At 45.6% G+C, this 27,966-nt stretch overlaps 1 protein-coding gene across 1 annotated transcript in view; it reads right to left on the reverse strand.

Annotated features, from left to right (window-relative positions):
* Window positions 1-27,966, reverse strand: part of LOC139059024 (collagen alpha-1(II) chain-like) — a 1,291,347-nt gene that overhangs the window by 357,027 nt on the left and 906,354 nt on the right. Inside the window, exons 23-26 of the mRNA XM_070536814.1 lie at window positions 23,480-23,587; window positions 19,536-19,580; window positions 10,752-10,805; window positions 6,132-6,230 (exon numbers count right to left, since the gene is read on the reverse strand). Of these exons, the coding sequence (XP_070392915.1) occupies window positions 6,132-6,230; window positions 10,752-10,805; window positions 19,536-19,580; window positions 23,480-23,587 (306 nt within the window). The remainder of the gene's footprint in view (window positions 1-6,131; window positions 6,231-10,751; window positions 10,806-19,535; window positions 19,581-23,479; window positions 23,588-27,966) is intronic.

Consider the following 27,966-nt stretch of genomic DNA (forward strand, 5'->3'; position numbering starts at 1 on the left):
ATGCGATTCAACAAATAGCTTTCAGTTCTTTTCAGCATATTACCACAGATGCCCATTTCCGACAAGTCTTGCAAGATGCCGTAGCGCCATGTTGTGTCATATGCCTTCTCCATGTCAAGGAATATTGACATGAAAAACTGATTATGTACAAATGCGTCCCGAATATTGACACGTGTACTTATCTTTATCGGGCAACCACGTTTCGCCACTTAACAACTGTAATCACAGAGCCAGGGACGCGCCTGCATGTATCCGACGTTTCTGGAAAGTTATCGACGCTTCTATCCGCGTGTCTGTTGTCGCCGAACCTTGTGTTATCAGATTTCATCGCGTGACACGAATGCTTCGCCTCGTCGAGTATTTGAAAGGGAACACCGACGTTGTCCCTAAGGCATTTAAGCGCGTGTTGTCTTCGTTCACGCTACGAAACAACCTGCTCGTGAAGAACTTCTCACCAGTCCACGCCAGCTACCTTCTTGTGGTGCCGTCAGCGCTCCGTCCAGAAATACTGCACGCCCTAAACGACGATCCAACCGCTGGGCACCTCGGATTCTCCCGCACGCTGTCGAGGATACAGGAAAAGTATTACTGGCCGCGTCTGACCGCCGACGTCGCCCATTACGTCAAGACATGCCGAGACTGCCAACGACGCAAGACACCACCGACAAGGCCAGCAGGATAACTACAGCCGATCGAACCTCCTCGTCGACCATTCCAGCAGATTGGGATGGATTTGTTGGGGCCGTTTCCGATGTCAACATCCAGGAATAAGTGGATCATCGTGGCGACGGACTATCTCACCCGCTTTGCTGAAACCAAAGCTCTACCGAAAGGCAGCGCAGCCAAAGTGGCGAAATTTTTCGTCGAGAACATCCTGCTGCGACATGGTGCCCCAGAAGTCCTCATCACCGACAGAGGAATGGCTTTTACAGCAGAGTTCACCCAAGCCATTCTGCAGTACAGCCAGACGAGCCACAGGAGGACAACTGCCTACCATCCGCAGACGAATGGTCTCACGGAGCGCCTGAACAAGACCCTCGCCGACATGCTAGCAATGTACGTCGACGTCGAGCACAAGACGTGAGACGCGGTCCTGCCGTATGTCACCTTCGCCTACAACACGGCGGTGCAAAAAACAACACAGATCACGCCATTCAAGTTGGTTTACGGCAGGAACCCGACGACGACGCTCGACGCCATGCTGCCGCACGTCACTGACGAGGAGAATCTTGACGTCGCTACCTATCTCCAGCGCGCCGAAGAAGCCCGACAGCTCGCCCGCCTACGGATCAAGACCCAGCAGCGTACCGACAGCCGACACTACAACCTCCGACGACGCTTCATCGAATACCAGCCCGGCGACCGTGTTTGGGTATGGAACCCGATACGCCAGCGAGGACTCAGTGAGAAGCTGCTACGGCGCTATTTCGGACCCTACAAGGTCATCCGACGTATTGGCGCGCTAGACTATGAGTTCGTGCCAGACGGCATTTCGCACTCACAGCGGCGCCGCGCACGATCTCAAGTGGTCCACGTGGTGCGCCTTAAACCATTTTACGGACGCTGATGAACTTCCTTAGTTTGTTGTTTTCTTTGCTACAAGTGCTTTTCTTTGTTACTTTTGTTTGTTTGCAGCATCGGGTCGATGCTTTTTAAGAGGGGGGTAATGACACGTGTACTTTTCTTTATCGGGCAACCACGTTTCGCCGCTTAACAACTGTAATCGCAGAGCGAGGGACGCGCCTGCATGTATCCGACGTTTCTGGAAAGTTATCGACGCTTCTATCCGCGTGTCTGTTGTCGCCGGACCTTGTGTTATCAGATTTCATCGCGTGACACGAATGGTGTAGAACTTTGTGGAAGACACGCGGGTCCCATCAGTTAATCTGGAACATTCGACGACTGATCTATAAAAGCCGACGCGCTTGACCCGCTGAGCAGTTTTTCCGACGATCGCCGACCGTGTTGCCGCTATCGTTGTGCTATAAGTGTAGCCTGTTTTTGTGGGCACAGGTTCACCCAATAAAAGCTAGTTTTGTATTCCGCCGTATTGCTTCTTTCTTCACCGTCACTACCACGTGACAATATATCCTTCAATGCGTACGAGGTGATCTGTTGTCTTCCGGCTTCTCTGAAGCCACACTGATAGGGATCAAGTATACTGTTGAGTTCAAGGAAATGTATGTGTCTGCGATTAGTCATTTTTTCAAAACCCTTACACAGGCAGCTTGTAAGAGATATCGGGCGATAGCTTGCCGCCATAGATGGGTATTTCCCCCGCTTCAAAACAGGGACCACAATTGCTTCTTTCCATGCAGTTGGAAAGCATCCCGCAGCCCAAATAGTGTTGAAAATTGTGAGTAGTGTCTCTTGGGTGTCATTGTGCAGGTTTTTGATAATTTCATACATTATTCTGTCAGAACCCGGTGCGGAGCTCTTGCATGATCTCAAGGCAGCTCTGAACTCGGCAATACTAAAAGGACAGTTGTATGGTTCATTCTTTCGACATTTTCTTATGAGTTGCTTACATTCTTCTATTTGTTTGTATTTGAGAAAGGATTCCGAATAATTTGTTGGACTTGACACGCTGTCAAAGTGCTCCCCAAGTGAGTCTCCCTGATCTTGCAGTGTATCGCCCTGTGTATTTACCAGAGGGAGTGAGTACGTTGGTCCACCTCTAATCCTATTTACCCTGTTCCAGACTTTGGCCTCATCTGTAAAGGAGATAATACTCGATAAAAAGCTCTGCCCACTTTCTCTTCTGGCCTGCCTGCGGGTTCTCCTGCCTTGAAATTTGACTTTCTTAAAGTTGATAAGATTCTCTGCAGTGGGTAAACGCGTAGCAACCCCCACGCTTTGTTCTGTTTCTTATGAGCAATCATTCGTCGTTCCACCACGGGACACGCCGTCTGCATGTTAAGCCACTTCCTTCAGATATGCATTTAGATGCGGCGTCTATTATGAACACTGTAAAATACTCCACAGCGGCATCAATTTGTAGAGAAGACATATCAGCCCATGAGATGCTAGATAGAGTTGAAAATTTCTCCCAGTCGGCTGTATCTATCGTCCACCTAGGAGCTTGGGGGGGGAAATTCATTTTCTTTAGATGTTCTTAGAATTCCGGGAAGTGATCGCTCCCGTAAGGATTGCTCGTAACTTCCCATTTGAGTTCGGGCAGTATAGACGCGGAAACTATATTAAGATCTATTGACGAAAAGGCTCTGTTTGCAAGAGAGTAACATGTGGGTTCTTTCTAATTTAGAAGGCACGCTCCAGAAGAAAAAAGGAGCTGTTCAACGAGACGACCTCGCGCATCGATACGAGAGTTTCCCCACAAGGTGCTGTGTGCATTGAAATCACCCAGAACAACATAAGGTTTTGGCAATTCATCTATGAAGGACTGACATTCAGGTTTGTTTAATTTGTAATGTGGGGGTATGTAAAGCGAACAAATAGTGATGGGTTTGTTTAGCAGAACAACTCGAACCGCCACTGCTTCGAGGGCCGTTAGTAGTTGTAAACGTTGACACGCTATGCTTTTTTGAATTACAATGGCAACACCGCCCGATGATGCGATAGTATCATCGCGATCTTTGCGAAAAGTAACGTGCTGTCGAAGAAAATTTGTGTGTTTCGGTTTTAAGTGTGTTTCCTGTAAACACAGCCCATTTGGATTGTGTTGGTGGGTGAGTTCTTGTACATCATCAAGGTTTCTCAGAAGACCTCTGACGTTCCATTGTATGATTTGTGTATCCATATTTAAAGTAATTTGGTGCTGTGTATACGGAAACGGAAGTGATGCATTAGATTACAGAGCTCTTGCGAGGCCCTGTAACTGGGGTTCTGCTTCTTCTGGAGCGTTCGAGGGAGCCTCGCCGCTCCTTAGGCGCTTGGTGCGCCATGGGGATAGGTGTTGTGTCCATTGCCTCTTGTGAGGCTCCGGACACGCGCTCTTGCGAGCGAGAAGTTCTTCGAGAGAGTCTCACCTCGGAAGGCAAGACCCCTGCGCCCACCATCCCGGAGGTCGATGGAACGCCTTGTGGAATTTGGCTGCACCGGCTGTTGCCAGTGCTGCAAGGGGCCGGGGAGGTTGAGGCAGCCTCGGCTCCGCCTACCTGCGGGGCCACTATCGGTCCTGCGGGATCGCTGCGTGTAGCGCAGGTTGCCGTAGATAACTCTTGTGGACCGGCAACCCAAGGGTAGGGTGGTCTGTTTGCTGGTTGGATAGAGTAGGCTTACCTACTTCCACCCTGGGGGCAGGAGCCATAGGTACCTGCTCGCTGCTCGCGGGCAGGGCACTTGGCAATGGCCGCTGCGACGCTGCCCCTCGACGCGCCGCATCAGCATAAGGTGTGCTGTGGAAAGGTGAGCACCTCTTACGGGCTTCCTTAAACGAAATGTTTTCTTTGACTTTGAGGGTGATTATATCTTTTTCTTTCTTCCAGTTCGGACAGGAGCGTAAGTAGGCTGGATGGTCACCACTGCAGTTCACACAGTGAGGTGCGCCACTGCAGTTTTCGGAGGGGTGGCCCTGGAGTCCACACTTTGCACAAGTTATTTGACCACGGCAACTCTGCGAGCCGTGGCCGAACCTCTGACATTTGAAACACCTTCTAGGGTTGGGGATATATGGTCGAACATTTAATATGATGTATCCTGTTTCGATGGTTTCTGGCAGTACGCTGGATGCAAATGTCAGGATAAGATGCTTAGTGGGGATTTCCTTGTTGTCTCGTCTAAGTATTAGACGTTTTACATCAGTGACATTTTGTTCTTTCCACCCTTCCAGGAGTTCAGCTTCTGTCAAATCTAGGAGGTCTGCCTCTGATACGACTCACCGTGAGCTATTCATTGTTCGGTGCTGTGTAACAGAAATTGGTATGTTACCAAACGTTACAAGGCTGCCAAGCTTTTCGTACTGGTGTTTCTGAGGGATCTCAAGGAGAAGGTCTCCGATAGCCATTTTCGTTACTTTATAACCAGACCCTATGGCTTCGGTTTAAGATTTTGCAACTATGAAAGGGGAAATGAATCTGGCCTGTTTTTCAGAGTTCTCGCTGTGCACAACATGGTATTTCGAATATGTCTCTCTTGTTCTGTTTAAGCATGTGGTTAAGTCATCGGTGCGTCCCCTCTTTTGAGGGGGACGATCAAGTAGGTGGGGAAATGCGGGTGTTCCCATAGTATTTCAATTTCTTTTCGGCAGCAATGGCGGCCACCTACCACCGAGCCTAACATGGGGACGCTGCAGGACTTAACGAGTAAGGCTGCAGGCGCCAACCGTGCATTGCCACTATAACCTAATATATTATACCGAAGGGGGGGGGGCACATACACAAAGTTAACCCTTGCCGCCAGGAGAAAGGAAGTAAATAGAAGAGAGAAGGAGACAGGAAAGGTCACAAATTGAGAGATAAAGACGAAGATTCGGTGAGGGAGAGAGAGGAAAAGGCGACTGCCGATGTCATCCAGGTGGGTCAGTCTGGAGGAGCCGTCTATGTGAAGCCGAGGCCGAAGAGGTGTGTTGCCTCCACCGGGGGGCCTTAAGGTCCAAACACCCAGCATCGGCTCAATCCCCAGGATCCCCTTTTCCCCAGACACGGCTAAGCCGTGGACGGCTACACGCGGGAGGGTCCAACCCTCGCGTGCTCGGGTACGTGGTGTCGCAACACACCGAACGCCTGCTGACGCAGACGCCCCTGCGGGGGTTGTTTCACATCTACACCGAAGCTTCTTGATGCTTTCTATACATAAGTTAGTACAGTCTATTCTTGTATATATAGTGGACCGCTCGTTGGGATTAGTCAATAAATGTTTTCGCTCTTTTTTTGTCGCATGATTTCATACCAGAAAGGCGACATGTAACATTGTTTCAAACGTTCTTGCTTGCTCTCCGAAGCATGCCAATAGTCGATATCTCATTGCGATGTGAAGGCACTGCACAAGGATATTGCTACTCATCCTTCTTGAATAGGAAACGTCTCCAATGCTCTTTTATCTCCTCACGGAGATTGTGAGGCCAAACAATATTTTTGCGTATACGAAATTAAAAGGTGACGGAAATGGAGGCGTAACCAATTCAAGCTGCTCCCGTGCAGCAGCAAGTCCATGAGCCACGCCTCGCTTACCTGATCTCCTTTGGCGCCTGGTAGTCCTGGCAAACCCGACAAGCCTTGTGTGCCTTGAATACCTTGCTCACCTGGTTTTCCATCAGCACCGGGCAAGCCCTGAAGACGCAGAACAATGCAGAAGTCAGCGGTATGCATGATATTATTGTCCGAGCATTAAGGGAACTTTGATGTAAGCGACCGTTCAATGGCTGAATTTCTTTTCACTTGGTTACGCACTTTCCTAGAAAAGGTGCCGCAGTCACTCACCTCATCCTATCCTGCAGATTTGGTTTTGTGTCTTAAAGACACTAGTTGTCGCTGTACCGAAAAATAGTAACAAATTTAAAATGAAAACGGGGTGGTGGGTTGCGCCACCACGCTCTTCTTATTATACTGCCTTATTGTACTACTTAGGTTGAAAAAGAAAATAAAAACCACTATAAACTCCCATGACCGAATACTCTGATCACCTATTGCGAACTTTGCTTTTGTGTGTGCCGTTCTTTTTCGTTTCCTTACTTTTCTTCCACCAATCTTCCCAATCGCCTCTTACTAATCTCTACTGCGGACATATTTACTCTTCCACTGCTCTCGCTGAACTCAAGCGCTTCAAAGAGGCCAGTGGTGCCAAAATCGACCGCTGGAAGACATCTTCACATTCGAATAAAACATGCTTCATCGTTTCCCTAGCTTTACCGCAGCAAGTACACGCTTCTTATGCTTCTTCTTCATTCTTACATCAGGCTTTAGAGGTGCGTGTTCTAAGGCATTGCGATCTCGCTTCGAAAAGTAATAAACTTCTATTTCAGTTATCATAAATTGTATCTTTCCCAAGTTCGCTTTTCCTCTGAAGTGGTTACTGATGGCAGGTTTGTTTTCGATTGCCGCCACCCATGAGATTATTAGCCTCTCTGACTTTCCGCTTGACGTTCTTTCTTGCTGTGTTGCCCACGCTACAGGCCGCATATTTGCTGGTAAGCTTCCTAGTTCTTTTCCTCCACTGTGAATCAATGTTTTTCCTGTACAGATAACTCAACACTCTCCAAGCGCATTTACTTTCTTCAATATTTCTCAGTTGTTCTTCAAAATGACATAGTAACACCTTCATAGTGACACCTTCAAAATGAAAACGCCGCGACATCTTTATCCTTACGGTTATAATCTTGAGGGGGGGGGGGGGGCTGGAGTTTACCATTTCTTCTTGTTATGTTCAGATTGCTATGTTCATGTTTCATTTATCAATGACAATGTAAAACTTGGAAAACAGTGTACAGGAATTCATATTGACACGTATACTTATCTTAATCAGGCAACTACGTTTCGCAGCCTAACAAATGTAATCGCACAGCGTGGGACGTGCCTGTATGTATCCGAAGTTTCTGGAACGTTATCCATGCTTCTATCCGCTGTCTGTTGTCGCCGAACGTTATGTTATCTGATTTCATCACCTGACGTGAATGGTGCAGAACTTTGTGGAAGGCACGCGGGTCCGAACGCTTAGTCTGGAACATTCGACGGCTGCTCTATAAAAGCCGACGCGCTTGACCCGCTAATCAGATTTTCGACGATCGCCGACTGTGTTCGCCGTTCTTGTTGTGCTTTTAGTGTAGCCTGTTTTGTGGGCACAGGTTCGCCCAATAAAAGCTAGTTTTGCTTTTCACAGTGCTGCTACTGTGTTCTTTGACGTCACGACCACGTGACAATATAAACGTTACAGATATCGATCACAAGAATGCCAGTGCTCAAGAACTTATAGTTGTGTCCGTGCTTGTGAAAATGTCAGTCACTCCGTCTCGCCTGAACCGTACTTGAGATTCTTCAAGACTCGTCAAACATTAACGGGATAGCTTTAGCTTTGGTGTTTTTATAAGGGCCAAAAAGAGAGCACGAAGCACACAACTAGAGAATTTAGTAATATGCTCTAAACGCGTTATTCTCTGAGCTTTCTATTTCATTCAAAAACCATATCTGTAGAGGCGGGGTCCTTCAATACCTTTTGTCTTGTCACGAAACCTCCACGTAGCGCTACGGCAGAGCTTCTATAGCGTCCGCAGTGGGTGCGCCACGGCTCTGGCACAGGTGGAAGGCGCAGCAGGCGCCGAGTGCGTATGCTCGCTACTTCGCAAGGGTCGACAGCCGGTATCGGTGGGTTGATATTTTCGACACAACGTGATAAACACTACCTTGTTTCTGTACAGTATTTAGAAACTTGAACGCGAACAATTTCTAAACAGCTACAACGCCTTGTGTCATTCCCAAGTTCAACTGCTTTCGCAACAACGGCCTAATTCGTAATTGAAATTCCATGCTTGGACTACTCCATCGTTAGAATACCACTACGGAGCGAGACCGCGTTGAACTTTTACGCAATGTTGCGTAAAAAAACCTGCGTTTCAAGCTAACAAAGCTAACCAGCCAACTGATAAAGTAACCAAACGAATAGGTAATTACTAAACTAATTATCAAACTAATAACTATATAACCTAACTTACTAACAATTCTAACTACAATAAGTAACTAAGCTCGCTAATAAGTAGCCTAACAATCTATAGTAATGAAACCAACTCAACCAACAAGCTAATTACATAACGACTAATACATCAACTAATCTAATTAAATGAATAACGCAACTAACAGACATAATTACTTAATCACACTTACGAAGCTAACCAACTGATGAACTAACCCAACGAATTGGTAAATACTAATCGAATTATTAAACTAATAACTAGCCTAACTACTCTAAACTAACTATTCTAACTAACTATCTAACTAAACTAACTAAACTATCTAACTATTCTAAATACATTAACTAAGCTGAATAATAAGCAGCCTAACAAACTAGAGTAGGAAACCAACTCAACCAACAAGCTAATTACATAATAAATAATAGATCAACTAAGCTAACTAAATGAATAAGGTAACTAACAAAAATAATTACCCAATCAAACTAACGAAGCTAACCAACTGATTAATCAAGTTCGCTAACTGAAATAACAACTGTTATTTACTATGAAAATACCTATGTAGAAGAACTAAGCTAAGTTAATGAACTTTATAACAAATGAACTAGTAACTAACACAGTGAACTAGCTAGCTAAATATATCTAACTTTTACAACTAATCAGCTATACAAATTGAAATAGAGACAGCCGAAAATAACTGTTTGTACACGGAAGGCTACTAGGGCGGAGATGGGTGACGTGAATCATAAAACAGTGCCGTCAACGTCTTAAGCACAAACGCATCGCACATTAAATTATTTTGCCAAGACAGGTTCCAGGTTGCATTTCACTCGAGAAGCGCGCTGAAATAAATATCGTAGTGGCTCCTTTTCTCGTGAAAGATTTGTATGATCGCGCTGCCTGGCAATCTGGGGCGGCAGATTCTTCACCGATGATGATGATATGATGATGCTTTATTGGCATCCCCTTAAACATTGGGTGGTCACAAACAGTTATCTACGCTGTTTGATTTAGTAAGGTATTGTTTACATGTTTTTCTTCCTAGCATTCTCAAAAACATTTCTAAACTCTCTTTCTTTCCCTCAAGTTTCTATACCTACCTTGTATCGCTAGCCGTGGTACATTATTTGGTAGTATCAATCTTCTCGCTCCTTTTTTCTCATCAATATATAAACGTATCATGATTATCTCGACTTCTGACCGGTTGATGCTTCCATCCACGTTATCCAAGCGCTTCAGGAAGGTGTACGTTGCGTACTGGTCTGGCTGGGTGAATCGTTATGCATTCCATTAGAATGTGCTCAGTGGTCTCCAGGCCTTCTTCCACTTACGCCAGTGCCTCTGGCGCCACGTTCTGTTCCTATATAAAAGATCTGAGGAAGTTCCATGACCAGGTGAAAAGTATTGAAGGACCATGATTGTAATCGTTAGGCAGTGTGGTCATTGGTGCCTAGCACTGCTGCCCAGCATTGGTGCCTAGCACTGACGTGATTCGTTATTGGTACAAGCTATATAGTGAAATACGCATGAAAGGTCATTTTATTCTTGCTCTTGGTGCCGGGGTATAAAGTGTTGGATAAACACTTTCGTATTTTCTGTTTGCACGTGGCACAATGTTAACCCTTATTCTATTGCCTACGCTGGCTAGAAGCTATACTCTTTCCTTCCTGCCAAGCAGGCATAGTACACAAGTGCCGATTGTCAAAATTCAAGGATGTATGCCACTGGCTTTCGCTGGCAACTTTTACACGCTTGAGAACGTCAACAAAAGGAATTGAACCTATTTCAACCTACTTGTTGAAGGCCCTGTGCATGTTATGCCCAACGAACATGAAATTCTTTCCAAAGCTGTTTCCAAACGCAGCTGAAAACGAGAGTTTTGGAGTAGAAGCGACAGCGTTATTCCAAGCGGAAGATTTCTGATCGAATATCTTTCAGGACTCGGTTCTCACTGTTGGAAGCGCCCTTTAATATTGAAGTAGTTGATCGGCGACGCATGTGAGAGAAAGACTCATACTTTTTTCGGCGAAAAAGGGGGTGTTCAGGGTGTGCTGTATTGCACACCGGGAATCAAATGTGTTGCAAAGAGGTGCAAGAGCAATCAGCTGACGTTCAAAAAATACCGGGTGGCGCCCATGGCAGGTGACCAGACATGCTAAAGCGTTGTGCTCACCCTCTCGCCAGGCAGTCCGTCCTTACCCTGCAGGCCTGGTAGTCCGGGAGGGCCCTGGGCAGAAAAAAAATAACATCCAACGCAACCGAAGTTTTCACCAACCACTGTGCGATTCACAGGAGAGTGCACATGCCGCACATTTGAGCGTACGCCTGCCAAAACTAATGCTCATGAATACAGAGTGCCACTTGTGCATTGAAAGTAAAAATAACACGAAGGTCCGCATATTCGTGAGAGGACCAGCACAATAGTGCGTGCGTGCGTTAGCCGTTACACAGTCGCATGAAGCGAAGCACCCGTTTTTGTTCCAGTCTCACAAATTCTGTTCACTGTTGTTTCGAGCGGACTCACTCCCGTATGTGGGCAGTTGGAAAGGCAGTTATCGGATGGAATACACCACGAAATTACCCCAGATACTTTGACTGCCTGCGTGATAGGCGCATTATACTAGGAAAGCTGACATTCGCTTCTAAACCGCCTATACTGTTGAAGATTCAGCAGATAAACCAGACCAATCGAACAATATTCCCAATAAAGCACAATGTCTTAAAACTTTTATCGCTTACTAAATTCCATAGCATTTATTTTGCTCCATAATGAAAAACAAGAGCACAAACGCATGGACATAGAAAAAAGAACAATACTTCGTTGGACTCGCAACAAATTGGAAAAAAATTCACCGATGATTAGGATACTTCATAAGGCGGAACTTGAGCGCAGCTCTATACGCGTTCTCATTGCGTGATATGCTGAGGCATCGCACCAACCACCGTGCTTACTGGCCGAGCCACGGCGAACTACGCTATACCTGACACGTGTATTTATCCATCCTTTTCTCGGGGAGTGCATTCAACCCACATCACACACGTTAGTGTTATCGCTCAGCGCCAGACACGCCTGCGTGATTGGAACTCGTTTAATGTTACGCTCAGCGCAAGACGTGCCTGCATGATTAGAACTTATTCAAATGTTATTGATGGTTCTAATATTTGTTAGTTGTCCCAGAAGCTTGTGTAATCTGAATGTATGCGCGACGTGAAGTGTACACTACTTTCTGGAAGACACGAGGGCTCCAGACATTGCTCTGGAAACTTCGATGTCTCATGCATAAAAGTCGACGCGCTTGACCGGCAGATCAAATTATTGACAATCGCGGACCGTGTTCGCCGCTATCATTGTGCTTTCAATATAGCTGGTCATTCTTGGCACAGGTTCACCCACAAAATGACCATTAAAGCTTTGCTGCGTTATTTACCGTCACTACTACGTGACATTCGGTGGAGGTGCTTTGCAAGCCCTGACCGCGCAGACAGCACCAACGTCGTCCCGAGCCATTGAGCAAGGCGCAGGCTACAAGGAATGCCCCGAGAACACAGACTTCTGAGACAAGCAAGAAGACCGTGGCCAAATCACGAAAGCCCACGAAAGCCCACGAAAGCCCCCTACGAAAGCCCCAGCGTTGCCCATCGTGCTGCAACAGCCCAGGAAACCAACCACCTTCCGTGGATAAGCATTTGGAGACCCGGATAACTGGCTATAAACATACAAAAGGGTCGCTGCATTCAACAACTCGATCGCTGGCGACAAGCAGCGGCACGTGTACCGCGCCATAGAAGTCGTCGCCAGGACGTGGCTCGAAAACCGAGAATAGACCCTGAGTACATGGGACCTGCTCCCCAACGGCTTCCTGCATGAGTTCCCGAACGTCCGGCGCAAAGAGCGAGCTCAAGCTCTACTGGAAACTCGCATGCAGTTGCGAGTACATGGACTTCTCTGATGTCGGGGCATGTGGCTTTATATGTTCGTGCAAAAATAGGGGGAAGGCGGCAGGTGGAAATTCAAGACGATGAGCAAAACGAGAACAAGGTGAAAGCAGGAGCCAGCGTTTTGACAAGTGGACTTATCTTCTTCAAGGTGACACATGCTTTCCTCACCACAGTATATATAAGTGGCATTCTTCCGAGGGGAGAGGGCGTAAGGCGGGTGGATGCGGCAACGAGCGAGGGTGTGTTAAAAGTTGAGAATAAAGGAGTGCTGTGCTCAAGGTCAGGGACACGGCTGTCCCTCGGTCACAATGCTACGGCCGTGCGTCAGCCGGCGTGTCTAGTGGTCGTGGACTACCGTGTGTATTAAACAGATAATAGAATGATCAGCAGAAACCAGTGCTCGTAAAAGAATAAACTAAAAGAAAATGTAGAAATGCAATAAATAGAGAAAAAGGAAAAGAACGGGAAGTAAGATCCACTAATGAACCAAACTAAGTGCTGTTGCCAATACCTTGAAAGTTAACATAGCGAATAGATTCTAAGCTCTCCCTGAAAAGTTTATGACTATTAGTGGCAATGTCTTGAACTTATGGATAAGGTATGATTCTCTGTATTTTCTCTCTCGTTCAGAACGGCAAGTTTAGGTTCATCAATGTTATGACCTGGTTGGTTTTAATGCTCGGCAATGGCGTTGTACCGCTTTCTAGCTGTGCCCGCGCGATGCCCGTTTAGTCTGGCGTTCATTGATTGCCCCATTTCACGGATATAATCTTTCTTACAGAAGCAGCATTCAAACGTATATATCACATACGACCTTGTACAAGTAAAGCTCGATTTGACTTCCAGTGTGTAACAATTTGCGGTGATTTTAACTTTAATGTCACTTGGAAGGTGGCTGCAGGATTTGTACCTGGGGCGACAACATGCTTTCATTACGGGGGAATGAAGTTGGCTGACTTTTGCGTGCACTAAGGTGTCTTTAAAGTCTTTAAATGCTTTAAATATCAATTAAATAGTTTATATCCTCGAAGAGCACTGCAAGGAACAATTTACAATATTTACTAATCAACTCGACAGGAGTAATTTAACGGAACCGTAAAAAAGAGAACTTGAACAATTCGTCCAAACTGGAGAGGAAAAATTACAGGATAAATACCAGCACCAAAGCATTATAGGTAGAGATCCAACCAAGAAAACTAATGTAACCTCGACAACAAATGGATCCACCGATAGTCCTCCACGGGAGCATCCAGAGCACTGTAGCACGGTAGTAGACATATTCCAGAGTCTAATCACCGAGGAACTGGATCTCCTAAAACTTGGTCGAACGTTTTGTCCCACGAGCATCCCAGTAAACGAATACGAACTCCACAAAGTTATAACAGACTTTTCAAGACGCACGCGCATCAAGGAGTTGATTTTTGATAGGCCACAAGCAGAAAAAGAAGATAGAGACTCTCTTAGACCACCTAGTACGTGGACACCAGAAACCGAACACTGCCCCGACCTGGCTTTATCCATACAGACAGCTGATCTCAAAGGAAATTCTAGAGTCAGCGCAGCATTGCCGGGAAAGCGAAAAAATGTGCCCCCAGCTCAGCGCCAAATCCTTGAAAAACTTGGGGAAAGCAATCATATTGCAATAAAACCAGCAGACAAAGGTGGCAGCATCGTAACCTGGCCTATAGAAAAGTACAAGAACAAGGCCTCCAAACTGAGCACCCACACGAAATTACAGAAAACTCGACTCTAACCCAACTTAAGACTACAGCAGCACTGTGAAGAACAGAATAGCGGAGCTCCTGTCCAGGTAACTAATCACGCAATCTGTATATTGCTTCATGATGCCCAAAAACAAAAAAAGCAGGCCGCTTTTATCTTCTTCCTAAAATACATAAAGTTCCCGTCGAAGAAATATTTACAGCAGAAATCCGGTTCGGCCTATTGTGATTAATAACAACACACCTACCGAGTCAATAACTAAATTCTTAAATCACCACCTGCCAAACATACCCACCACCCTTTTGTTCAAGACGCACCGCACTTCCTCCAAATTATCGACGACATCAACGCCAACCAAATCTTTTCCGGCCGCGCTATTCTAGTCAATTTGGATGTTTCTGCCCTTTACACTAACATACCCATGAGTCAAGGCAGTGAAGTCGTTTCTCAATCCCTCGCAATCAATCCCCAAGCGCACGCTCCTGAAGTTTACCTGTCGCTCCTTAGGTTAGTTCCCACGCTCAACTATTTCGAATTCGATTGAATTCACTAACTGCAAACTTTCGGCCCTAACATGAACACCATTCACTCCCACGTATGCGCACATTTTCATGGGACTGCTTGAAGCAGACTTGTTGAAATCCCATCCTTTAAAACCCCACACCTATCTTCGTTAAATTGACGACATAATTATAACAAGGGAACACGCCGCAAGCGCGTTAACCGATTTAATTACCCATTTCAATCGCTTTCACCCGAGTATTAAATTTACTGGTCACCCCTCTCCTAGTTCGATCAACTTTCTCTACAAGACGGTCTACATAGAAAGTGGAAAACTGAGAACTACACTTTACCTTATGCCTACGAGTACCCAGCCATATTAAGACTAAAACAGTCATCACCGCGACGCTGCAAGCAAGGAATTTTCGTCGGACAAGCCAAACGAATGAGAAGGCTCTGCAGCGAAGGCCACGATTGTATCCACCACCTAAATTACCCTAAAACAGCGCTAGTAGAGAGAAAATATCTATAAGTTGTTCTCGATAAAGCTTATGATGTGTTAAGACTGGAGACTGTCGGCGTTAGTGAAGAAACAGGCTACACCAGAATTGGGCTGACCGCCAGCCTTTAAAACAAAATATTCTAGTGCACACCCAAACATAAACAACATCCTACGGAAATACCACCCAATCAGGAGCATAACCAAGGGGGGAGGGGTCTTATGGGGCTTCAGCCCCCCTCCCCGAAATTTTTTCAGGTGGTCCATGCACCACCGACCAAAACAACCCACGGCGCCGGAAAGCATTCTGGAGTTCGTCTAGAATGTCATATTCACGCTCGAAAAGACCAGGAGTCGCATGCACCAGGAGTCACATAACGCAAGGAGTCGCACACGAGCTCAGAGTTTCAAGGGCGTTTTGATGGATAGCGAGCACGTCGCGGCATCTTGCAGCGGCCGCAGTATCTACGGAGTGCATGGATTTCAGTTGCGAAACTATATGGGTATAAAGTTCTCATAAATTTTTGATGTGAAAGGTGCATTGACATTTCTAAAGTCGTGCTTTAGATTTTCAATGTCGGAATTTAGTGGTTTCAATGGGCTTATAAACATTTGACGCCGAAGGCAAGAGTTTGACGTAATAGTCCTGCGGAAACCGCCAAGGTGAAGTAAGTATTAAAGGGAAAATCAGACATCCACCCGTTCGTAGCAATTGCTACGAAGGAAATCCTTTGTAGTAATTGCTACGAACGGGTGGATGTCTGATTTTCACTTCAATAATTACTGCGCTCCACATTGCGGGTTTCCGCAGAACTATTACGTCGAACTCTTGCGTTTGCTTCGCGTTGTCGACAAATTCGACTTCGTGCTGCCATCTGCTTGCCGCCAGGTTAGCTCAGATGGTAGAGCGGCTGCCATGGAAAGGCGGTGGTCGCGGTTTCGAGTCGCGGACCAGGACAAATTTTTCTTCAACAGTGAGGCTTTTCTTTTGGGGAACCCGTATGGGTTTTCTTTGTAGCAATTGCTACCAACGGGTGGATGTCTGATGTTCCCTTTAATAATTACTTCACTACACCTTGCGGTTTTCCGCAGAACTATTAGTTCAATAAAACTTTTTGCATCCGTGTAATGCTTTCGAGCACTTTCTGCATGTTTAAAGCCTCGTTCTGCCAACTCTTCTTTGCTGGGGATCTATTTAGCGCCATTCTTAAGCTTCCGTTGCATGCCAGCGCAATTTTACACCAGCCACCGCTAGCTATGTAAGGGAAAGCGGACAAATCACAGACGCCGGCACCACCCTCTTCATCCGGTTATCAATTTTCAGTGAAGTGGCTCGGCCCCATGGGCTCCCCCACCACTTGAAAGTGCTCCTCGCCTTTTGACAGCGAATTAGATAAGACAAGCCGCTTAGTATAGGCAATGTTATTTGTTTTTCAAGGAAATAAAAGTGACCTCCTGTGAACGAGAAGAGTGTTTGATTGTTGTATTCAGAGAACCCTGCGGTTGACCGCCAGATGCTTGCGTCGGTGGTTACGCGAATATGGCGTCAGGAGATTGGAATAAAAACATATTGGAATAGTTTGACGTTATAGCGCCCAATTTTTCGTACATGAGAGTTTATCCTTTCATGAAAGAAATACGTATTTTACTTGCCTTGACAGTGCGTAACGTTCAAGAATTTGTTTGCCGCATCTTTTGCAATGGCAATGCAGTTTTTATCTATTTGATCTCTTGACAAATTATATAAAGAGGAAGCCGAGCTCCAACGTGAGTCCCCTCTCCCCCAGCTCCCCGCGAGCGATATTTCTGGCTACGCCACTGCTTCCAATATAATCAAGTAACGAGCCTCAAAGAAAATAGTTCCCGGATGTACCAAGGCTGACCTATCGCTGTAACAGGAAATTAATAGACATGTTAGTGCACCCAAAAGTGAGCCAGTATCATTCCCCCCTGGAAAAAGCATGTTGTCCCCCAGGTGCAACACCTGCAGACACCTTCAAAGTGAGAATGAAATTGAAAGCACCGCAAATGGTTATACAAACGAAGTCAAGTCTAGCTTTACTTGTATATGTTCGGAATGCTATTTATATGCTTGAACGTTCAATCTGTAATAAACAATATATCAGTGAAACGGGACAATAAATGAAGGTCATATTTAATGGACATCGCGCGGACACAGCTAAAAAACTTGACAAAGCCATCGCCGAGCAATTCAACCAACCAGGTCATAACACTGATGAACTTAAACTCTAGATCGTACAGTCAAATTAGCGTTCTGAACGAGGGAGAAATACAAAGAATCATACCTTATCCATAAACTCAGGACATTGAAATGAATAGGCAAATACACTTCAAAGGGAGCTTTAGAATCTCTTCGCTATGCTAAATTTCAAGCTATAAGCAACAACACTTAGTTTGGCTGCTTATTGCTTTTTGTTTTTTTTTTCTCCTTTTTTTATATCTTTATTTATTCCATTTCAAGACTTTCTTTTATTTTCTTTTGTTTTTTTTTATGAGCACCAGTTTCTGCCACTGTTTCTCTTCTCTCTCTAAAAGACAAGATATCCCACCACCCCAAGACACCCTGGCGTACACGCAGCCGTTCAGACGTGACCGACAGACAGCCATGTCCCTGGCCTTGTGCACAGCACTCCTTTATTCTCAATTTCACACCCTCGTCGCTAACACACTTTCACTCGTTCTCGCACCCATACGCCTACTTTAGAAGAACCCCGCCTATATTTATACTGTGGCGCGAAATGCATACGTCGCCTTCGAGAAGGCAAGTCCACTTGGCGAAACGTTGGCTCGTGCTTTCGCCGTGTTCTCGTTTTGCTCACCGTCTTTATATGTTCTTGTGGCTTTGTTTCTTACGCTCCCACCTTCAATGATTGCTAAATTTGAACGCAATTCGTACTTTCTTTTTAAATGGACAAAGCAATATGGCTCTGTGAACATGTATTACCGCTGCCAACTCTAGTACTTCCACTTGTGCAAACGCACATGGCTTAATGTATTCAATTTCGGCCTTTTGGGCTAGATGTCCCGCGTTCGAATTCCGCCGTCAAACAGCTTCTCGAAAGTGATCCATTTATTGAAACACGGAGCCGTTTAGAGCCAGCAGAAAGTTTCACGAGGGTTGCAGTATGGGCTTCTTGGTAATGCATCTTCAAGGGGGGTACGTTAGCACGATCAAAACACGGGACAAACGAAGACACATAGGGGCACACACAGCTCTGTGCGTGTCCCTATGTGTCTTCTTTTATCCCGTCTTCTAATCGCACTACCGTACTTCCCTTGAAGAGCAGAAGGAAGGTCAGGCAAATCGGCGTGCCAACGATCATTCCCCCACTGGCTGAACTGTCCTGCTTCCAGCTCCCGTAGACTCTAGCGTCTCATTTGTCTACAGCTAGCTGTATGCAACTGTGTGAAGTTGCGGACACAGAAGAGGCGCAGTGCGTTTGACAGCAACACATACTAGGCGAAATAAATGCATCATCACGCTCTGCTCAATAATCCCTCCAGCAGAGCCACGGCAGTGCTCCTCGTTTTGTTGCTGGTTTCAGCTCTGCGCGTACAGTGGCATTCCAGCTTTGCAGCTGTGCGCGCGCTGTGGTTTTAAGGAAGTGGGCATTAAACTTGTATAAAAGTGGCTGAGTGCAGGGAAACACGAGGATGAACGAAGGCACCCACTCCTGGAATCGTTCGCTCCAGTAGGCACGCTAGCAGTTAACAAAGTGATATGCCAAAGACGCCGAATGACGCAGACAGTATGATGAGTGGTCAGGTGGGTCAAGTACTTCGTGGGGTCTCAGCTTTTTGCCGTAGTCAGTGGCAGGCAGGTAATTGATATGACAAAAAATGCTTTGGAAAATGTGATCAGTTGCAAAGTATTTATTTTCCGTTTCACGAAAGCTTATAGCTTCTCCAAATAAAACATATGGACTAGATTACTAAGATATTTTTTTATTGTGGAGACATTGTTGTTTCAAATCAACCTTCATGTCTATCTGCCGTATTCGGACTCCCTTGTAAGTGCCACTACTTGTTCGTATAAATAATTCCAAGCCAACAGTAAAATGTACTTTATTACATTACAATAGGCTTAGCTGTGACTGTAGTGTATGTCATTTTCGATTACGAACATTCTTACCACTTTTACATACACCACAAGAACTTCAAAACAACAGGATAACGTTAGTAGCAGCTACGTAAATTGTACGTGACCACATTGGCAATCGCAGAAATCTCTTAACAACGATGAGAAAAATAATTGTAATCCAGTAAATGGCTTACTCGAACCCCCTGGAGGCCTGGTACTCCTGGCCTTCCAGCGTCACCCTGGAATAGCAAAAACAAACAGAACGAAAGCGTCAGAAATTCAACTTCCGACGACGCCCTGCCGACTGGGTCCAAGTTTTTTCTTGGTTCGTGCTTTTATTTTCCCGGTGCGAACATTTCATGTTTATTAACTGAAGATGCACAAACAATGCGTACTGCTGTAGCACATTCGCTGCCATTTTAACAAGACTAGGACTCACAGAAACAGCAAATAAGATACACAATGAAGCGATTTCTTAGAGTGAAGGTTATGACCGGTGGCCTTGATTGACGAAATAAATACCCTTGTCGAAAGCTTGTGTCTAGTGACATCCGTTGTTCAACCACTATTAGTTGGTGCAATTAGCAGTATTTGACAAGCTGTGTAAAGTTAGCGTATAGAAATAACTGAAACTTGTATAATCATTGCGTGCAAGCTTTTGCGCGTGTACAGCAACCTTCATAGCCACATTATCGTCCTAAGCATAGATGAGTTTACATGGAGTAAGGACTGCACCCAAAGTCCATGATGCGAGCCACCATACAAAAAATGTAAGAGAGTGCAGCACTACCACTCTCTCGCTCTCTTAACTGGGATGAACAGGATTGACATTTTATACAAGCCGGAATGCTGTATTGCACGACAGATTATGCGCGAAACGTTTTTCTGCAACTAATTTTTAGTCTTTGTCGAACTGGTGTTCGACGATCAGAGGAAACGAAAGAGCAATATCATATTTCTTCTCAACTTTGACAAGAATGGTGAAGAAATATATCAGTTGTCGCTAAATGCTCAGGGAAATTATGAATTAAGGAATTAACTGTCTTCAAGTTGGTCCAGCGTTACGTAATAGCCATGAGGACCTCACTACGGTGCTCGGCCAGGACGCATTCCACACCGTGTGCAAAAATGTAAACGTTGCTTGTGTAGTGGTTCCTGCGCACAACTACTGACCACCGAATGACTGTTAGAATGATATCGGAAGAACTTGGCTTTGTAAAATTGTCTGTTCACTGAATTTGTAACTCAAAATTCGAAAATTTTAAAATTCGCGCCTAGTTGGCGCTGAAACCATTATACCCCAGAAGAACGATTCACTACAAGAATGTTGCACTGTTTGCAAAACTACAGCAATTTATATTTTCGGGGGGTCACCGCTGGCCAGGAAACTACATCATACATATGCGACATTATTCTAAACTCAAAAAAGCGTGAAACACCAGGGCAAACATCAATAATGTTAATCATGTCCTTGGCTGCCTATAATCGTGTGCCGTGAATTTCCACCACAATGCAGCTTCATTCGAGAGGGTCGTGAAGGACCTGAAAACGTGTGTGCGCCCTGATAATATCCCTGCGCGCTCTGCGTTAATAGAAGATAAATTTTTGGTACGTAATTGTATACCTGTGCCAGAGCACGCTCTTCCTTGCTTGATATAGCCCTCCTGGGACCATTTTTTTGTTCACCAAGTGCAACGATACTGTGGAAGTAATTTTTCCGCGATGTGATGGGATTCCAAAAATAAACGACATCGTTAGTGAATTGCTGTACGAAAGACCACATACAAGCATGCTTCTAGCAATGAATAGGTCGAATCTGTGTGTAATGGCTAAATGCGAGTATTTTCAAGGTCACCACACTGATGTACTTCAAAAAACTTCAAACTATTTAAGACGATTTTTTTTAAACGCGCCACACAATAAAGAGAGACAGAGGTCACATTCTCGTTCTCATGTTATAAACGTTTCTTTTTTGAGTGCTTCCTTCCTCTACACAGCCTTGAGCTGAAGGCCACACACTAAGCAAAACTTCACCTTCAAGGGTGCTTTCCCGACCCTTAAATTCATAAAAAAGTAGTGTTCACGTGAACTACTGCAACGATTTCAATGTTTGGTATTCCGGTATTGCACCCTTTTCCCTTGTGTGTGCTTAGGCGAAACACTACGTTTTATTTTTGCAGCGATTTATTTTATTCTATCACTACCCCCGCCTTCCGGACATCCCCGGAAGTATTTGTGGTTTTCTCGGGTACTTTTAGTAGAATGAATTGCGAAAAAACAAAGACACGCCTCCTGTGTTCGTGCTTTTCACCGGCAGGTTGTCAGTCGAAAGCGTTACCTCGCCACTAATCGGCCAACACAGCCATAAGGAAAACACAGCGCTTAATAGAACAGCAGTACCTCTACCGTCTCTGATGGGCTCTTGCCACACTCTCTATTGCTTGACCTCACCAAGGTGAAGCAATGTAAGCGAAGCTAGCAGTAAGATGTTGCAGGAAGGAGAAAAGAGAACGAAGTAGCTGTGTCTTTGCACTTTACGACCGGGGTTAACCAGATGCGCAATAAATGCTGCGTTGTTAGGGCAGAAGATTGCTCCGTATGGACCTGCTAGTACTTATTCCAACCGTGACTGCAAGAACTAGCGCAATACTTATTGCGCCTAATATTGCGTCTGCTGCGATGCTACACCAAAATCAACCAGCATCAAAGGACCTATGATTGTCCGATGCACTATGATTCGATGATGATTGGCAGCTGTTCCATAAAACAACGCCCAGCTGAAACAGCATAACCAAAGGCAGGGGCGAAAAGCAAAATGCAGGGTTGGAATTGATAAAAATAAAGTGTCTTTCCCCTGCACGACAAGGACGCCATATGCATGAAAGCAGGTTGACATCCATAGTCTACTGTGACGATGCAACTTGCTCGAACACAGACTTAGCCCTAATCACTGGGAAATGGACGTTTAGGTCTTCTTACATCCTTTGCTCCAGAGCACCCTTATATTATGCAAAGTGTATTTCCTGCACAAAAGAGTTTTAGCACCCTAAAATAATGCAAGGCTGCACTACTGACGTTCTGCTATGAAATGCACTCATTTACAAACTTTTCAGACAAAACGATTGAAGGTGCAAAAATAATGTTTCAACGAAAAATAGACAATCGAGGGGGCAATTTTGGAGTGTGTAGATACGAGCGCTTCTGCCTCTCCTTCTTCGTGTTTGAACACATTATGAGTACACAGCTTTGGGCTAGTTGGTTTGATAGCTCAGGTCCTTCTTGTTGACCCATGTACGTGTCACACTAGCGCTATGGCCGCTCTAAGGAGCGCTCTATTTTTCTCACTGATGATAATATACAATTTGAACGTTCCACCATGCCTCGAATAGGCATATCATAAATTTACAAGCCTCCGATAGCATATTATCGAAGGCTTCTTCATTGCTGAAAGGATTTATTACATATGACTAACGTATTCGAAAAAAAATGGCTATTCGTATTCAGCGCTTTCGTCATCAGAAAAATGCAGCACTGGGGCGAAAAGAAACAAGGCTAACCAAAAGAACTTGTACCTGTCTTCGCCCGGCCAGTTTCCCAATTAATGAATACGACCTACCTTTCAATATCTCTTTTTTTCCGTTTCTTTCGAAATGCGCATTGAGCAATTGTGGGCGAAGGTTATCCCACACTGATGGAAGAAAAAGCAGACAACCTGCCGAGGTGCTCGTACCGCATGCTACAGCTTTTTTAAATGAGCAACATTTATAAGTTGAAGCCCATGAGAAAGCCATACCCACCAAACCTGTAGCAGCATTTCGTCTTTACTGCCTATGAGGGTGTCATTGCGAAGTCACAGTGATGAAAGTTCTTGGTGAACAAAAATATTTGTTTGTGTATTGCGCCGGTATAATGAGTTAAATAATTGGCCTGTGTTAGTGCTGGTTTTCGTTCTCACTACTCGCATGTATGTCCGCTTAGGAATGCTCTTGGCGAACTCGTGACCTCCAGTTATTGACAACATTTCACAAGCAACATGCGCCTAGACAACGTGGACAACAGCCGTGACTCGTAAACCGCGTGCTTTTGGTGGTGTCTCTGACACATTCTACGGTGGAATAGGTGAGCAGCTGCCACTCACTGTGGAGCCTTTGGGTCCTTGTGGTCCTTGAGGACCCCGGTCTCCTTGGAGGCCCTTTGGGCCACCCAGCCCATCAGCTCCCGGAAGGCCGCGCAGCCCTGAAGGACCCTGCGCAAGCCCATGCACGCGGGACATGTAATGGACAAGTTAGCAGTAGCTTAACCACAATTAAACACCATAACAGATATTACAACCTACATTCTAAATGAATCCAAAGCAATATATGAACTTAGAATATGAGCAGACGCTTATATTAAGGACGTATAGTGTGGCAGCTTAGTCTTCTTTCTTTTTTGCTCGCTTTGTACGGGCGTACACTACTGCCCGTCACTTATCTGTGTGGGTATAACTTGAAGCAGCGCGAAGAAGGCGAGGACAGGAATCGTCGGCAAACACAGCAGGACGAGCACTGCACTGCCAACTAAAATATTTATTGAAGGAACGACCATCTTCATAAAATGTCAAAAAACGACAACAAAAACCACATGGTTGAAGGGCATGCGCACTGCCTACAGATACAGGTCTTTATGGAGAAAATGTTTCTCAAGTTTTGTTAGAGGGAGTGACGTTGCGCTGACACAATCATCTCCTGCTTCAGCAATGCAGTAAGCTACTCTGGTTTTTCTGTCTTCTTGTTGTTTTTTCGTGCTTAAGAAACGTAGTGGCACCCATTGCCCGGTATTCTGATGTGCACTCTGCCAGAACTCTAGGATATCTCGTAAACGACGTCAGAGGTGCACTTGGGGAATCTTGTTTATAAATTCAATTCAATTCTTTATTCAACATCGTCATGAGGATGTTGGGTGCATTGACAAAAAGCCAGAAGAAAGGCTTGACAGAGGTCGACGCACTCTACAATGACTTGGCAACAGTATCGCAGTGTATCATACAGCATGTGTAAAGCATTCGCAATAACAACATTGACACAAATGAAACGGTATTTGAGCATTACAGGCAAAAACAAAAGCAAGCACAAAGCACTATGAGATAAGTGTCAGTAGTACATAAATTAGCATCAGTTCACAGCGCGTTATTTATCGTCTGTGGAAGAATGTATCTAAGCATTTGGCGACCATAATTCGTTCGCGTTTTCGCCACAAACTACATGAAGCCAGTGCGGTTAGCATACTTAAGTTCCTTGCATTTCAAGATTGCCAGGCCTAACATATGAATGTATTCTTCTGTCTTATACTTGTTTTATACCGCCTTAAGAGTAAATTTTCATGCAGTTGGGGAAGGGGGGTGATGCCAAGTGACGCAAAGACCGGTGCGGTATGTTCAAATCTCGAAGCATTAACAATATTTCGAACAATTCTCTTCTGAAGCATGTGCAGCCGTCTGATATTGGTAAATGACGTGGTGCCCCAGACCAAGATGCAGTAATTAACGACTGAGGAAAACAGTGCATTGTACAGCATTAGCTTAATACGCTTCGGTAGGCAATATCGCAGTCGGGACACAATACCAACAACCTTTGACAACTTGCCCCTGACCATTTCAACGTGATCGTCCCACGATAAATTTTCGTTAAAGAAACCACCCAGACGTTAGACCACGGGAACTATTTGAATGGACGATGAACCCATTTCCAAGCAGATCTGTGGAGTAGAAGCAATCTTGTTACGAGGCCTAAATAATATAGCTTTACTTTTTTCTGTGTTTATGATTAGCGAGTTCGATTCAGACCATTCATGAAGTCGGCGCAGACACTATGTAGCTTGCTGTTCAAGATCTCGTACATGTGCTGCTCGAAAGAACAGAGTGGTATGATCTGCGTAGAACACAAATGTTGTGATCTTACTTAAGCAGACTATGTCATTGACATAAAGGAGGAAAAGCAGAGGTCCCAGAACACTTCCCTGGGGAACGCCAGAAGAAATATGTTTAACATCTGATAGTGCGTTGTTTACTGTTACTTGTTGGACGCACTAACTGAGGTAGGATATAATTATGTCAAGACATTTTCCGCGAAAACCATAGTGTTCGAGTTTGGCTAACATTGTTTGGTGATTGATGCGGTTAAACGCTTTCGAGAAATCGATGAAAATATCAGGAGTGAAAAGCTTTTGCTCAAAGGATTCCAAGATTAGTTCTTTTTGGGTTAGAAGTGCAGTCTCTGTCGAAAAGTTCTTCCTAAAACCGTGCTGGCTTGGCCTTAGTATATTAAATTTCTTACAGAAACTAGACATTCGGGTATGCAGTATCTTTCCAAACACTTTGAGAAAATTGGAAGAATAGAAATTGGGCGATAGTTTGATAGGTCGTTTTTGTCTCCACCTTTATGAACAACGGTTACTTTAGCAATCTGCATTCGTTTAGGGAACACTGCATGTTCGAGGCAACAATAAAAATATGTTCTAGGACTGGGCCTGCTATATCGGCTACATATTTTACTGGCTGAATCTTAAGGTCATCTATGTCCCGTGAGCTGCTGTTGCGGAGGGTCAAGAGGCAAGCTTCGATTTCGCAGGTGTCTGTTGGCATCAAGAATGCAGTGGAAGGAACTCGCGAGTCAAGGCATTTGCGATTTTTCACCGCACTACCCAGCTTCTAAAGTATGCATAGAGTGGAAAATAGAAAGTTGAATTGGAGCCTGTTGGCCTGTTTCTTTAGATCGTGGGATGAGCTGTGAACATATGGTATTAGGCGAATCGGTCTCTTTTTCCAACCTTCTTATTTTTCTTTTTGAGCCTTATCTTTCGCAGGAGAGTTTGAAACACAGCTGTGATGATGAATGACGGATACTCGGCAGCTTTGTCGCGCTTTGCCCGCTCTAAGTGGCAACTTTCATTCGGTGTTGACAGGCCTTATTTATTCCTACCTAAATACAGGCGGTGGCTATTCTTAAGTTGTTGCCACCTATGTGGGTGCTACACCTTTGCCAAAAAGTCGCAGTTTTGCGCGAAAGCCCAAGCATCCATTGCGATAGCAAATTAGTGAAAAGCAGCTATACCAAGAAAGGATAGCAGTTTTATTGGCCGTATAAACTTGGGCACAGAGGCATACTGACTAAATTAAGAAGCATGGTGCCACGCGCGCACAAGCCAACCGGAAAACATCTCGTTCGATGACTGCGGAAACTCGCTGTCAAAATGTTGCAGTGAGGAAACGTGGCAGCAGCAGCGAGCGAATTGACCTTCGTACAGCAGCTCGTATGAACACAAACTACGCCGCAAAAAGACAGCGCTGTGAGGCTTCTGTACCCACACGCGGCCGCCCTGTCTACCCGAAGTACCCCCCCCCCCCCTTTCTACCCTGTCTTCGAAGCCTTGCGCGTGAGGGAAGGCGGCGCACTTCCGCTATCGTGCCTCCAGATTGAGGCACGATCGCCAGCTCACCTTCGCACGCTTTCACCTGCACATATAGCACACGGTGTACGGCGATAATTATATCGCCCTTGGAGTTTATATGGAACCTCACGGTGACGCCGACGCCGAAGGCAGAACTGCGCCTGGAACGTCCACTGCTATTGGCATGGAAATAAAACTGCGCAGGTGCGGTGGCGCGACCACTCCCCACTCTGTGTTTATTTTTTATAATTACTGAAGTTTGCAAGGGGGTTAAAATAGCAAAAAATGTTTTTTTTTTTTGAAGTGGCCGTTAAATTATTTTTTTTTTTTGGCCGCTGTAAGCCCCTTTACGCGCGGCTGCAAAGCAAACCCAAAAACACGGCGCGGGCCATCTGGGCAGGGGCATACGTCTCGACAAAATTGTTTGACACACTTGAGTAATGGCTGTCAACGGTTGAGACAGAGCGGGGCCTTGCAAGCAAGCAAAGTAACCACGATGTTGGCGCCAATGCCTGCCGCACATTTCGTGGAGCGGAGAGGACTACCAGCGCCACAGTAGCGGTCGCGCATTACAGTAAAAAGGGACCTTCGGACCCCCGTCGCATTGCGCTTCCTCGGAATCCCCATAGGCGCTTTCCTTGCGCGCGGCCGGCTGGCGGGTGTGAACTGATTCACAGCTATAGGTTCGCCGAATGGGCGTCAAACGCCTTAATGGGCGCGCGCGTCTGACTTCCGCGGTGCTCTGGTGGGCGCCCTTGGAAAATGCGTGGTTCGGGTCTGGACGCGGGCAACGGGGATCGCGCGGCATCAAGCAGGCGCACCAGCCTCATTACTTTTTATGGTTGTGACCGGCGTATGGATTCTTTCAGCCGCACAAGAGCCTACGGTTTTGTCTCGGTTGCGAGGCGCCGTGGGAATGTCTTCTTCGGCTTACTGCCTGGACAAGGGGTCGACCTTGGCGGATGGACAATTATTCCGTGCTCCTCTGTGACAGTTTGGCTTGCAAACAATTGCTTGTTATGGCGCCGCATGGCCTTCGGTTTCTGGTCCCGACGTTTCCTGCCTTTTAGGTTTTGCGAATGTGTTTTGTTGGTCAGTGCTTGTTAGGCCAGCTGTGCTCGCGGGCCGTTTCTCGGAACTTCCGACGTGTACAGCTGGCGTGATACTCATCCCTTTGTTTTATATATTGTGTATTTT

The sequence above is a fragment of the Dermacentor albipictus genome, chromosome 4 (assembly GCF_038994185.2).
Source record: "Dermacentor albipictus isolate Rhodes 1998 colony chromosome 4, USDA_Dalb.pri_finalv2, whole genome shotgun sequence".
NCBI lineage: Eukaryota > Metazoa > Arthropoda > Arachnida > Ixodida > Ixodidae > Dermacentor > Dermacentor albipictus.